We start from the raw sequence: 14,583 nt of genomic DNA on the forward strand, positions 1-14,583 counted from the left end.
AAAAAAAAAAAAAAAAAAAAAAAAAAAAAAAAAAAATAAGGTGAGCAGGTAAGGAGGAAAGGGGAAGGGGTGTTTGTAATGAGCTAGAGAGCTAGTTTTTTTTTTTTTTTTTTTTTTAAGAAAAAAGGAATGAGCTGGTATTGATAACACCTGGTACTGTGGCGTGTTTGGACATGTAACAAAGGAAGGAAGAAAAAAGGGAAAAGGGGTGGGGGTGTACTGTGAATTAAGGAAGAAAGGATTGATCAGGCTATTTGAAGAGAAACCTCCTCATATCCCACATTTCCCACCTTTTGGATATGAGTACTTTTTCGCATCTCTGGTTCCAGGGGATGCAGCGTCCTGCTGAGCCGCCCTCTGTCTTGCAGTGTCACGAAGCTGCCATCTCCATCTACTGTAGCATGCACAAGCGGAGCCTCTCCCACTGGGCCCTGGTCTCCGTGCTGTCCCTGCTGGCCTGCTGCCTCATCTACTCACTGACGGGTAAGGCCCTTCCCAGGCACCCCTGCAGAGGGTGGGGAGTGACAGTAGAAAAGGGAGTAACGGTGAGAATCTCTCTAGAGAGTTTACCACGTGCTGGGCCCAATACTCCACGTTTTGAGCCCCTGGACTCATTTAATCCTTAGTGTCCATAGGAAAAGCTCCCATTTCATAGATGAGGAAGCTGAGGCTCAGAGGGCCTCCAGAACTCGTTCACGGTTTCACAGTTAGATGTGCAAAGCTGAGACCTGAACTCCAGCCTAGCCATCTCCACAGCCCCTGCTCTTACACACCACACCCCAGCCCTGCTGCCTGCTGTTCAAAGGACATTGACTGCTGTCGGTCATTACACTGTAACATCTGGGTGGTGGTTTACAAAGCGTTTGTGGGTACAGTGGACTCAGGTGCTTACAAACTGTGTGTGGGAGGCGGAGGGTCTTTAAAGGTGAGGGAAGTGTGGCTCGGAGAGGGGCTGTGACACCCAAGGTCATACAGTGCGTCGGAAGCACAGACCCAAGTCCCTGGCACGGCTGGCTTCTGGTTGGCCCCTTCACTCCAGTCTTTTTTCATTCACATTGTATCCTCCAATCTAGGAAGCTCTTGGGCTGCAGTGGGTCTGTCAGGCAGACTTGGACTCCTGTGTGCTATGGTTTGAATATTTATCCTCTTTAAAACTCACGTTGAAATTTAATCCCCAATGTGGTAGCATTGAGAGGTGGGGCCTTCAAGAGGGGATTGGGGTATGAGGCCTCTGCCCTCATGAACAGATTAATCTATTCATGGATTAATGGATTAATAGGTTATCATGGGAGTGGGGCTGGTGGCTTTGTAAGAAGAGGAAGAGAGACCTGGGCTCACACGCTCAGCCCCCTCGCCATGTGACACCCTGCGTGCCACTTCAGGGCTCTGCAAAGTCCCCCCAGCAAGAAGGCTCTCACCAGATGCAGCCTCTTGATCCTGGACTTCTCACCCTCCATAACTGTAAAAATATAAAATTCCTTTCTTTATAAATTACTCAGTTTCAGGCATTCTGTTGTAACCAACAAAAAATAGACTAAGACAGAAAATTGGTATAAAGAGTTGATGATTGACTACCTGGAACATGGAAGTGGCTTTGGAGCTGGGCAATGAGTGTAGGCTGGAAGAATTCGGAGGAGCAGGCTAGAAAAAGCCTAGATTCTGGTGAGGGCTTAGAGACAAGACTAGGGAACATTTGGAACTTTTTAGATGCTGTAGCTAGTCATGGGAATATGGATAGTAAAGGCTATTCTGAGGAGGTTTCAGACGGAACCAAGGAACAAGGGTTTGGAAGCTGGAGTAAAGGCCAAACCTGTTAGAAACTGGTAAATAACTTTGCTGAACCGTGTGCATGCCCGAGGGCTTTGTGGAAGGCTGAACTTGAACGGGATGAACTGGCTGGGTGCCGCGGCTTACGCCTGTCATCCCAGCACTTTGGGAGGCCAAGGCAGGTGGATCACTTGAGGTCAGGATTTTGAGGTCAACCTGTCTAACATGGTAAAACCCCATTTCTATGAAAAATACAAAAAATTAGTTGGGCATGGTGGCGGGCACCTGTAATCCCAGCTACTCAGGAAGTTGAGGCAGGAGAATCACTTGAACCTGGGAGGTGGAGGTTGCAGTGAGCCAAGATCGTGCCACTGCACTCCAGCCTGGGCAACGAGAAGGAGATTCGGTCTCCCCCGGCAAAAAACGATGAACTAGGGTATCTGGCAGAAGAGATATCAAGTAGCAGAGCATTCAGGAGGCTGCATGGCTATTCTTAGCTGCTCACGTTATGCTGGGACAGGCAAAAAATGACTTGAAGATGGAACTGATCATCAAAAGAGAAGCAAAGCAGCAAGATCTGGAACTCTTTCAGCCTGGCCGTGTAGAGCGCAGCGCGGGTTCTGGATAGGAAACGAAGGTTATGACCCCAAGACCTTTGCTAAGGAGATTAGTACAGAGAGAAAGGATTATCGAGAGAATGGAAGAAAGGCCCTGAAGGCATTTCAGAGATCTTAGAGGCTGCCCTCCCATCACAGGCTCAGGGGCCTCCGGGGCAGGATGGTTTTGGGGACAGACCCAGGGTGCCTCCACAGGCTATCCTAGGTGCCCTCATGTCTTTGCTCCCTGGACCCTGGCACAGGGTTCCTCGCTGCACCAGCCTTGGCTCAAATGGCCCCTGGTCTGGCTCGTGCCGCAGCCCCGGAAAGTATAAGTGGTAAACCTTGGCAGGATCCGTGTGGCGCTAATTCTGCAGCCTGGCAGACAGCTACAGAAGCTTGGCAGCCTCTGCCCAGATTTCAAAAGATGTTGTTCAGGCCAGGTGTGGTGGCTTATGCCTGTCATCCCAGGATTTTGGGAGGCTGAGGTGAGAGGACTGCTTGAGTCCAGGAATTCAAGACCAGCCTGGCCAATGTAGTGAGACCCTGTCTCTACAAAATTTTTTTTTAAATTAGCAGAACATGGTGGTGTGAGCCTGTAGTTCGAGCTACTCAGGAGGCTGAGGCAGGAGGATCACTTGAGCTCTGGAGGTCAAGGCTGGAATGAGCTGTGATTGTTCCACTGCCCTGCAGCCTGGGTGACAGGGCAAGACCCTGTCTCAAAAAAAAAAAAAAAAAAGGATGTTGTGGAAAGCGTAGGGGTCCAGGCAGAGACTTGTGACAGCCACAGAGCCACTCTACAGAGCCCCCATGAGGGCAGTGCCAAGTGGAAATGCAAGTTGGTGCTACTGTAGAGCATCTCTGCCAGAGCAATGCCTAGTGGAGTTGTGAGAGTGGGACCGCCGCTGGGGCTACAAACCGCGAAGTTAGCAGCAATGTGCAACACCTGCCTGCAAAAGCTTCAGGCATCAAGCGCCAAACCCTGTGAACAGACTCGTGGGCTGTACCTGGCAAAGCCGCAGGAGTGGAGTTGCCCTAGTGTGTCCAGGGGGTGGCACATGGTGTCAAAACAGATGATCCTCCAGCTTGAAGCTTGAGCGTCTGCCCTGCTGGGTTTCAGACTTGCTTGGAGCCTTTACTCCTTTCCTTTGGCCTTGGTCTCTCTTCTGGGATGAGAATGTTTCTTTTGCCTGCACTGCCATTATGTCTTGGAAGTAGATTGCTTTTGATTTCACAGGCTCACAGACCAGACTCTGGAGTTTGGACCTCTGAGTTGGTGCTGGAGCAAATGAAGACTTTGGGGCCATGGGGTTGGAATAACTATGGGGTATTTATCTGTGAGGAGGATATGAGTTTTGGGGACCAGGGGCAGAATGCTGTGGTTTGATTCTTTGTCCCTTCCAAAACTCATGTTGAAATTTAATTGCCAGTGTGGCAGTATCAAGAGGTGAGGCCTCTAAGAAGCTGTGGAGTCACGAGAGTGCCGCTGTCATGAACAGATTAATCCGTTTGTGGTGAAAGGTTGAAGGACGCGCCATCTGCCAGTATGCCAAACTGGTACATTGATTATTTTGGGTTAAAAATATCGGAGGCCAGGCATGGTGGCTCATGCTTGTAATCCCAGCACTGTGGGAGGCTGAGGCAGGTGGATCACAAGGTCAGGAGATCAAGACCATCCTAGCTGACACAGTGAAACCCCGTTTCTCCTAAAGATACAAAAATTTAGCCGAGCATGGTGACACGTGCCTGTAATCCCGGCTGCTCAGGAGGCTGAGGCAGGAGAATCGCTTGAACGTGGGACGTGGAGGTTGCAGTGAGTCGAGATTGTGCCACTGCAATCCAGCCTGGATGACAGAGTGAGACTCCATCTCAAAAAAAAAAAAAAAAAATTTATATGTATACACACACACACATATATACATATATACATGTATACATATATACACATATATATGAGAGAAATTGTAGTTTCAGAAAGAGCTAGCTGACTTGACTCTTTCTGCAGGAATCAGGCCATAAAAACTCCTCTGGGAGGGGCCCCTTCCCCATACCAGCATGAGAAAATAGTCGACATCACTGGAAGGGGGATGTCTGGCTGCAGTGGACCTGAATAAATCCACTTACTGAACTAGCCCTTAGCTTCTGCTAGTTTTATACCCACCCCATATATCTCCTAGTGACACCCCTAGAAATTCACTGCCCCTGACCAGATCCCCTTAGGCCTGTTATTCCTTGTCAGATTTATTCTTTGTCTAAAAAGTATAAAAGCATCTCATTTTGGCCGCTTCTTCAGGCATCACTCTGTTAAGAGCCCATGTACATGGAAAATTAATAAGATCTGTAGGCTTTTCTCCCGTTGATCTGATTGTCTCACTGGTGTCGATTTTAGTTTCTAGGTCCAGCCGAAGAGCTCACGTAAGAGGCAGGCATGGGGCAGGGGCTTAATGGATTAATGGGTGAATGGACTGATGGGTTATCGTGGACATGGCACTGGTGGCTTTATAAGAAGAAGGAATGAAGGCTGAGTCAGAGCTCCCCCTCCTTGCTGTGCAATGCCCTGTGCCACCTCGGAACTCTGAAGACAGTCCCCATTGGCAAGAAAGCCTTCCCAGTGTGGTCACTCAGTCTTGGGCTTCTCAGCCTTCGTAACTATAGGAAGTAAATTTATTTTCTTTATGAGATGCCCAATTTCAGGTATTCTGTTGTAAGCAACAGAAAATGGACTAAGATACTGTGGTTACCCAGGAAACTTGCTGGGTGACTCCCTTCCCAGCAGAGGAGGTCCCATCAGTCTGTAGTCCCTGGGTGAGATTCTCATTCAGTGTCATCTCCACATGTTCTCACTGCCAGGGCCATGGGACCTCTCAGAAAGGGCTTGCAGAGAGGTGAAAGGGACACGGCTGTTAGTCAGAGGCAGATATCTCAGGACAGGGCAGGCAACCCGGGGTGATGGAAGCAGCATCGCTCTGTTGGAGCAAAGGGACTGACGCTGTAGTCCTCAGTCCACGAAAACGAGCTGTGTGATTCTAGGCATTCGTTGACACCCTGGCTCTTGGTTTTCCCCATTTGGAAATGTGTGCACAGCTAGCTGCTTTCTTTAGGTGTCGTAGGAGTGAGATGGACAGGGCATGGGAGGTGTGTTTGTATTTTTCAGAGTGTTCTGTGCTTCCAGTCAACACACGTGCGATGGGTAAGCTCCGTGCACCAGCTCTGTGAGCGATTTGAAAGAAGGACAAGTGGCGGATTTGTCTGCAGGAGTTTTGCATCCGTGGAGCAGAGTCATGTATAGGCTTAGGACAGGAAAGCTTTGGGCTTTCCCTTCCAGAACCTTCCGTCAGCTCCTAAGGAAAATCTTAGGTGGTAAAGCCAGGCACTCTCCGTGTGTTGGTGGGGGCGGGGGCCAGCATTTTCCTAATCCACTCTCTGGCTTCCGTCCTTTCCCACCTTCAGGGGTTTATGGCTTCCTGACCTTTGGGACAGAAGTTTCTGCTGACATCTTGATGTCCTACCCAGGCAATGACATGGTCATCGTTGTGGCCCGGGTCCTTTTTGCTGTCTCCATCATAACTGTCTACCCCATCGTGCTCTTCCTGGGGAGGTGAGGCCTGGCTCAGTGGGGCCGGGGGTGGGGGGCACCGTTCAGCATGGTCTGCTGATGTGTGCTGTGATTGAGCATGTGCCAGGTGTGGGTTACATGGCTGAGGGACTACCATCGTCTCCAGTTGCAGAGAGGAGGAAACAGGCACAGAGGATTTAGGTAGATTGCCCAAAGTCACCCCGTGAGTGTGTGTCACAGCCAGGACTGGAACTCGAACCACGTGCTTTATCCCCTGCCCCATGGGCTGCCTGATGGTGGCAGAACCCCTGAGGGTTGGCAAGATCTCCTGGGGAATTAACGCCTGACTGTGGAACAGGAGCCCTGGCAGGTGTAGGGGCGGGGGGACTCCTGGAGGACTGGGGGAGCAGCTGGCAGGTGGAGGCTGGTGCCCCGGGATGCCCATTGTCTGTGTTGGGCATGGCCTCCAGGTCGGTGATGCAGGACTACTGGAGGAGAAGCTGCTTGCGGGGATGGGGGCCCAGGGCCCTGGCTGACCCCTCAGGGCTGTGGGTCCGGATGCCGCTGACTGTCCTGTGGGTCACTGTGACGCTCTCCATGGTGCTGTTTATGCCCGACCTCAGCGAGATCGTCAGCATCATCGGAGGCATCAGTTCCTTCTTCATCTTCATCTTCCCAGGTGAGGCCCCTGCTTTCCAGGCTTTCTGCCCACTCGTTCTTCCCTGCTCATCTCTGTGGGGACTCCCCGTGTTGGAGGTCAAGGTTCTGGAAGGTGGGAGCCACATATGGGTAGATTAAGGCCCCACGTAGGTGCCCTGTTTATTGAGCCAGCCACAGGGCTTGGGCTTTACATACCTTCCCTCACTCATTGAACATCTCAGTAGCTCCTGATATGGTTTGGCTGTATTCCCACCCAAGTGTCACCTTGCACTGTGATAATCCCCATCTGTGAAGGGCAGGGCAAGGTGGAGATAGTTGAATCATGGGGGTGGTTCCACCCCTACTGTTCTCGTGGTAGTGAATAAGTCTCATGAGATCGGATGGTTTTATAAATGGGACTTCCCCCACACAAGCTCTCTTGCCTGCCACCACGTAAGACGTGACTTTACTCCTTATTTGCCTTTCGCCATGATTGTGAGGCCTCCCCAGCCATGTGGAACTGTGAGTCCATTAAACCCCTTTCCTTTATAAACTGCCTAGCCTCTGGCCGGGCACAGTGGGTCACACCTGTAATCCCAGCACTTTGGGAGGCTGAGGCAGGCAGATCACCTGAGCTCAGGAGTTCGAGACCAGCCTGACCAACATGGAGAAACCCTTTCTCTACTAAAAATACAAAATTAGCCATCCGTGGTGGCGCTTGCCTGTAATCCCAGCTACTCGGGAGGCTGAGGCAGGAGCATCACTTGAACCCGGGAGGCAGAGGTTGCGGTGAGCCAAGATTGTGCCACTGCACACCAGCCTAGGCAACAAAAGTGAAACTCCATCTCAAAAAAAAAAAAAAACCCAAAAACAAACCATTACGTAGTCCCTGGTAGGTCTTTATTAGCAGCACACAAGCAGACTAATACAGCTCCTGATGGACATCCTTGACAGAGGAACTTTTATTATCCCACTCCATAGATGGGAAGACCGAGGCACTGAACCCCCCATGGGGCACAGCTAGTGTGCAGCAGGGCTGAGGGTCAATCATACAGCTCTGTCCATGCTACTGCTGGTACCTCCTGGTAAAGGATTTTGTTTTATTAAAAAAGAAAATCATATATGTGAAAGTCACGTGGCTCAAGACACCCTGCGAAGGCTCCCTCCCTTCCTGCCCCCAGGCCCTGGAGGCAAACACTGTTTCTGCGAAGGATGGTTTCTTAGGAAACCTTCCCAAAGTTAGTGTGCGATGGAGAGCTGTTCCAATTCAGAACAGCCCAAGCGTTATCTGAGGGGAAGCCAGCAAGGAGGGGCTGGAGGGATGCTTCTTCCAGAGGAAGAGAGAACACTGTAGTGGCCCACTGGAGCCCAGAATAGAGACCCCAGATCCGCAGCGGGGGCTGTTCCAGGGCGCCACACACAGCAAATACTGAGTGCACAGTCGAGGGTCTCTCAGTGCATGTTCTGTGAGTGGACCCTGGGATTCAGCCGTGAGAGGAACCCCGTCAAGGAGACATTGAGCTTGGGGACCCTTAGCCAGGTATCCCCAGTACCCTAATGCAGCCCTTATGTCAAACAGACAAGAAGTAGATGCCCATTGGTGAAACTTACAGAAAGCACAGGAGAGGCTCTTAGAGGTTTTCCAAAACTCGAATGAGGGAATGAAATGAAATGAAACATTGTTCAGGGTCCCGGGTAAGCGGGTGCTGACAACTTTGTCAATACTCCGGAGGTGGGGGATGGAAGAATTGAGGGCCACAGAGAAACTTCGGTTATCAAAGAGGCCAACTGATGTGTGGAATATGAAAAGCGGGTTCTTAGCAGGTGAGTTAAGACTCAGGGGTTGTCTTTGATATAGTCCCTTGAGAATCTAACTGTACCTGCCCTAGCTCCTGTAAATTGGGGTCTACTGGGATTAAGGGATAAAAACTGTAGAAGTGAAGGGAGGGGAGGAGAACAGCCACCCACTCTGCTCCTGGCTCTGCACGGAGCTCTCAGAGGTGAGAGTTGTGGCCATATGGCTCCTCCCTCAGCTTCTGGGTGGAGCTTTCAGAGAAATGAAGGGTGTGGCCACGTGGATTCTCCCTTGGGCTTGGGGGTGGAGCTTTCAGAGGTGAGGGGTGTGGCTACACAGCTCTTCTCGGCTCTGGGCAGGACTTTCATAGGTGAGGGTTGTGGCCACACAGCTCCTCCCTCAGGCTTTGGAGCTTTCAGAGATGAGGGGTGTGGCCATGCACTTCCTCCCTCAGCTCTGGGTGGGGCTCTCAGAGGTGAGAGTGTGGTCACACAGTCCCTCCCTCAGGCTCAGGGCGGGGCTTTCAGGGCTGAGGGTGTGGCCACACTGCTCCTCACTCCAGCTCTGGGTGGAGCTTCTCAGAGGTGAGGGTGTGGCCACGTGGGTCCTCTGTCACACTCCCTGGTGTGGGCTGCTGGATTAAGTTCTGGTTCTGTGATCAGGTGGCCAGTTGTAGCACTGGCTGTTTCCTGTGCTGGGAAGGACTGCCCAGGACAGGTTTGGGATAAGAGAGGATCCTTTGGGAACCTTAGCTTGAGCTACATGGCCCTGAATCCTAGCAGACCTATGAAAAAGAAAAAGAAAAAAAGGTTGGGTGCGGTGGCTCACGCCTGTAATCCCAGCAGTTTGAGAGGCTGAGGCGGGCAGATCACAAGGTCGAGGTTGAGACCATCCTGGCCAACATAGTGAAACCCCGTCTCTACTAAAAATACAAATATTAGCTGGGCGTGGTGGCACATGCCTGTAGTCCCAGCTACTCAGGAGGCTGAGGCATGAGAATCGTTTGAACCCGGGAGGTGGAGGTTGCAGTGAGCTGAGATGGTGCCACTGCACTCCAGCCTGGTGACAGAGTGAGACTCCGTCTCAAAAAAAAAAAAAAAATAATAATAATAATGGTAGCTGCCAGTTGCTGAGCCTTTCCTGGGCGTCAGGCATGGACTCTTACCATCTCCTCACAGACCCTGCTGTGGAGGGCATGTTGTCAAGGTTGCCTGAAAGACGGGGCTCTGGGAAGCCAGTTGTTGCCAGACCTCTGGCTGAGTCACTAGGGCATGTTGAGCTGGGACTCCAGCCCCATCCTTCCAGTTCCACTGCGTTGCCTCTCCAGGGGGCCTGAGCCAGGGGCACCTGTGGGCAGAGGCCTTGCTGGCCTCCTGGGTCCCTGAGGACTTCTCCCGGGACCTCTTTGTTGCTTTGGGTTTGATAACGAAGAGCTGAGGATGACCCTGTCTTTTTTGCAGGTTTGTGCCTCATCTGCGCAATGGGCATCGAGCCTATAGGACCAAGAGTCAAGTAAGTGTCCCTAAGATGAGGTGGCAAGTTGGGTGTGCCCTGGATCAGAGTAAGAATGCTTCAGGGGACCCTGGACATCCTATTTCCCATCCTCCGCATCCTGCAGATGAGAAACCTGCAGGCCACAAGAGGAGAGTCTCTGTCCACCCACTATGAGGGCATCTGAGCCAGGACAGGAGCCCAGGCCAGTGATGCTGGGTCCTGCAAGGGCTTTCCCTTCTGCTTTGAGGTCTGTAGTTGGGATTTCATGTAGATTCCAGCCTCTGGAAGCAGCCAGTGGTGCATCTGTACCCTCCTTTGCTACCTGGCTCGGGCCCAGGGCAGGATCAGGGTGCAGACTGAGTTAGAGAGGCCCCATGGCCGGCCAGACACCAGAACAACATGTTCTATCACAGCAGTGGGCTGCCGTTGCGAGGCTCCTCTGCTAGGTACTGTGCTAGGTCCTTTTACATATTCACCTCCCCACCATACCTGGATGTCTCCATCCTACAGATGAGGAGGCGGGCCAGGAGGCTAGCGAGGACAGAACTAGCATGCAGCTCAGGCCCCTGGCTCCCAGTCCCCGTGCTAACCCACCTGCCTGGCATACAGTGCTGTTGAGACCAGGGAATTTAGATCTTTCCTTTATTTGACAAATATTTATCCCTGAGCGGGCCTGTGGGTCAGACACAACTGAGCCTCTGTGCTTTGCCACTGAGCAGCTGAGTCTGACCCACTGAAGAGGATGACGTGCACATGAATGATGGGCTGTTCCTCAGCCGCCCCTGGGGAGCCTGAGGGTCCGGGCGACTCCCTCCCATTCCACAGATGTGGAAACTGAGGCTGAGACAGGTAAAGAGATGAGGTATTAGTTTTCTGGGGTCATTGTAACAAATTACCACAAATTGGGACCTAGTGGGGAGGCTTAAGGCAACAGAAATGATTTTTTTTCCCAGTTCTGGAGCCAGGAGTGTGAAATCAAGGTGTTGGCAGGGCTGGACTCTGAAGGCTCCTCAGCTTCTGGTGGCCCCAGGTGCTCCTTGACCTGTGGCTACATCACTCCAGTCTCTGCCTCTGTCTTTATCTAGCTTTCTCCCTGTGTTTCTGGGTCTCAAATATCCCTCTGCTTTTACTTGTTTTATTTTTTGAGACAGAGTCTTGCTCTGTTGCTCAGGCTGGAGTGCAGTGGTGTAATCATGGCTCACTACAGCCTCAACCTCCTGGGCTCAAGCAATCTTCCTGCCTCAGCCTCCCGACTAGCTGGGCCACGGGCACCCACCACCACACCTGGCTACCTTTCTTTTGTAAGGGTATCTACTATTGGATTTAGGGTCCACCCGAAATCTAGGTTGCATCTTCTGTCAAGATCTTTCACTTAATTACATCTGCAAAATCCAGTTTCCAGATACGCTCGCCAGCACAGGTTCCAGGTGGACATGAATTGTGGGGGCCACCCTTCACCTCACCACCGATAATGTTAAATGACAGCAACTGTGAACTTGGGGCCCAGCTGTAGGTCTGTTCCCCTATAGCCCCCGTCCCTCTAGCCCCATTGAGCCCAAGCTTGGTTTTTGCAAAGGAGCAGGCCTGGCCTGGTTTCTTCTGGATTGAGAGCAGTTTTTCTGGATGTTTCTAAACCTGCCTTGGGTTTAGAACTAACCTCCCAATGTCTGGCAACCCACTAAGCTGCTCATTCCCTGGGGCGCTCTTCGGAGTCTTTGTGCTTTTTGTTTTCTCCCTTGATCTGAGCTCACAACAGCTTTTACTGATGAGCTTTCAAGATATTTTTATTGCTAAAACTGCTTTAGGTCCTTCTAATACATCGGCACTGTTCCAGGAGTGCTGCAGCCCACGGGCACATTGGCCTCACAGTGTCGGCACAGATGAATGGATGTTTATGGCGCTGAACAGCCGTGCTGAGATGCTGCTTGGTTAGAAATATTCCTTCCATGACAGCCCATCTTTCTGGCCTTTGTTAATGGGGCCAGAAATATTTCTGGCGGCTCTGCCATTTTGTGGGAATCTTGTTATCGCTCTGACCTCCTTGTCTACCCCATCTCTGGTTACATTACGAAGCTCACAAATGTGGCCTCGGTGGCTGCCAGTCCCAACCACCTCTGCCTCCTGCGTCCTCGTCCCCTACCCCTTTGAGATGGTGTGTGACTTACAGCTTGTGTTTTCTCCTTCACTTTCGTGGGGTTTCATCAGAGGCTGAGGAGCAGAAAGGGAGGAGGGTGGGGGGACTTTCAAAGCAGTGTCTCCCCTCTCTCCATGTCTTTTTCTTTTTTTGAGATGGAGTCTTGCTCTGTCCTCCAGGCTGGAGTGCAGTGGTGCAATCTCGGCTCACTGCAACCTCTGCCTCCTAGGTTCAAGCAATTCTCCTGCCTCAGTCTCCCAAGTAGCTGGGAATACAGGTGCCTGCCACCATGCCTGGCTAATTTTTTATTTCTATTTTTAGTAGAGATGGGGTTTCACCATGTTGGCCAGGCTGGTCTTGAACTCATGACCTCAGGTGCATCCATCTGCCTCAGCCTCCCAAAGTGCTGGGATTATAGGTGTGTGCCACTGTGCCTGGCCCCATGTCTTTTATTTGATAAAATACTGGGGAGAAATGGGTTATGAAATAACAGGTGGGATCGGAGGGCTTTTAAAAATTGCCTGGGGCCAGGAATGGTGGCTCCCACCTGTAATTCCAGCACTCTGGGAAGCCGAGGAGGGCGAATCACTTGAGGTCAGAAGTTCGAGACCAGCCTAGCAAACATGGTGAAACTCCATCTCTACTAAAAATACAAAAATTGACCCAGTGTCATGGTGTGTGCCTGTAGTACCAGTTATTCGGGAGGCTGAGGCAGAAGAACTGCTTGAACCCAGGAGGCGGAGGTTGTAGTGAGCTGAGATCGTGCTAGGCAACAGAATGAGACTCCACCTCAAAAAAACAAAAAAATTGCCTGGGTACTTTGCACTTTGCTTCCCATTGTCTTGGAAGCCCATCCCTACAGGTAACTGGGAATATTCTGAATTTTTCTTTTTTCCAAATTGATGACCCCATACTCGGCTTTACGTAGTGAATTTTCTGTGTGTGCATGGCTTATTTGTGCAATAATCTACAAAAGCGCTGACATGGGTTTATTGATTTGGCAGGTGCTGCTTGGAGGTCTGGGGAGTGGTCTCTGTGCTGGTCGGCACCTTCATCTTTGGGCAGAGCACGGTGGCAGCGGTCTGGGAGATGTTTTGATGGGCAGCCAGTGCCCGGCAGGAAGGGGCCCTCTGGAGGCTGACCCCACATGGCTGCTGTGTGCAGCTGGGAGACCGATGTCATTTCTCATCATAAAGATACTGGAGAGACTGATGCCTCTGCCTCCTCGGGCTGCTGGTTGGGCTCTGCTGGTTCGAAGGGTTTCTGGTACAAAGGTGAGGTAGGTTCTTATGGCCGCTGTGATAAGTGACCACAACTGCATTCTGGTGGCTTAAAATAACAGATGCGGCCGGGCGCGGTGGCTCACGCCTGTAATCCCAGCACTTTGGGAGGCCGAGGTGGGTGGATCACAAGGTCAAGAGATCGAGACCACCCTGGCTAACATAGTGAAACCCCATCTCTACTAAAAATACAAAAAATTAGCAGGGCGTGGTGGCGGCGCCTGTAGTCCCAGCTACTCAGGAGGCTGAGGCAGGAGAATGGCATGAACCCAGGAGGTGGAGCTGGCAGTGAGCCGATATCATGCCACTGCAGTCTAGCCTGGGCCACAGAGTGAGACTCCGTCTCAAACAAAACCAAAACAAAACAAAACAAAACCAACCAACCAGATGCTTACTGCATCACAGTTCTGCAGGCCAGGAGTCTGAAATCACATGTCATTAGGGCCATAGTCCCTCTGTGGGCTCTAGGGGAGGCTCCCTCCTGTCTCTTCCAGGTTCTAGAGGTGGCCAGCACTCCTTGGCTTGTGGCTGCCTCACTCCAGCCTCTTCTCTTCTCTTCCTGTGACTGTCCCCTGTATATCCTCTGTGACCAAATCCCTCTCTTAAAAAGATACCCATCATTAAGTGAGCTCCTCCCACCCCCATAGGTAGTATGATCTCATCTTACGTTGATTGCATCTTGTATGAATTAGGACCTGCAAAGATGCAATTTCCAAATAAGGTTATGTTCACAGGTTCCAGGGGTTCAGCTTCAATGGATGTTTCTGGGAGACAAGATTCGGCCCATAAAAAGGGAGCTAGGGGCTGAGGCCTACATAATTGGCTTTGGACTGTCAGGACCAAGGGTGTCAGGCGAGGATATTGCACAGGGTTGGGAAGCCCCGAAGGGAGTGGAGGACGCGTGGCTGGCGATGGTGACGGACTCAAGCGGTCCTTTGGCCAGGGCGCAGGAAACGCCTGAATCCTGCCCTTGGCTGTGAGAGGCCCAAGGAGATGTATGCCCGGAACAGGCCACAGCACCATGCACTTGGCCCATGCCCCACGGAGGGTGGATGACTCCAAGGAAACTGCGCTTTCCCTCCACCAGCTGGACCCAAAGAGCCTGGAAGCCAAGTGGACTATTTGCTCTGCAGTTCTCCTTGGTGGCCTCCCCAATTCTGGGACAAGGAGTCATACTGGCAGCAGAGAGCGAGAGGAGACAAGAGGTCTGTTCCAGGACCTGGGTAAAGAAAAGGAGGTAGCTGGGCACAGTGGCTCACACCTGGAATCCCAGCACTTTGGGAGGCTAAGGCAGGCAGATCACTTGAGGTCAGGAGCTTGAG

General features: G+C 51.6%; 1 protein-coding gene across 1 annotated transcript in view; it reads left to right on the plus strand.

Moving 5' to 3' along the window:
• The window catches only part of SLC38A8 (solute carrier family 38 member 8), a 37,893-nt gene extending 24,700 nt beyond the window's left edge, over positions 1–13,193 (plus strand). Inside the window, exons 6-10 of the mRNA XM_017859414.1 lie at positions 369–483; positions 5,814–5,961; positions 6,390–6,598; positions 9,814–9,865; positions 12,986–13,193. Coding sequence (XP_017714903.1) covers positions 369–483; positions 5,814–5,961; positions 6,390–6,598; positions 9,814–9,865; positions 12,986–13,079 — 618 coding nt within the window. The 3' untranslated portion in view covers positions 13,080–13,193. The remainder of the gene's footprint in view (positions 1–368; positions 484–5,813; positions 5,962–6,389; positions 6,599–9,813; positions 9,866–12,985) is intronic.
• Positions 13,194–14,583: the final 1,390 nt, after the last annotated feature.

The sequence above is a fragment of the Rhinopithecus bieti genome, unplaced genomic scaffold (assembly GCF_001698545.2).
Source record: "Rhinopithecus bieti isolate Rb0 unplaced genomic scaffold, ASM169854v2 scaffold_1618, whole genome shotgun sequence".
Taxonomy (NCBI): Eukaryota; Metazoa; Chordata; class Mammalia; order Primates; family Cercopithecidae; genus Rhinopithecus; species Rhinopithecus bieti.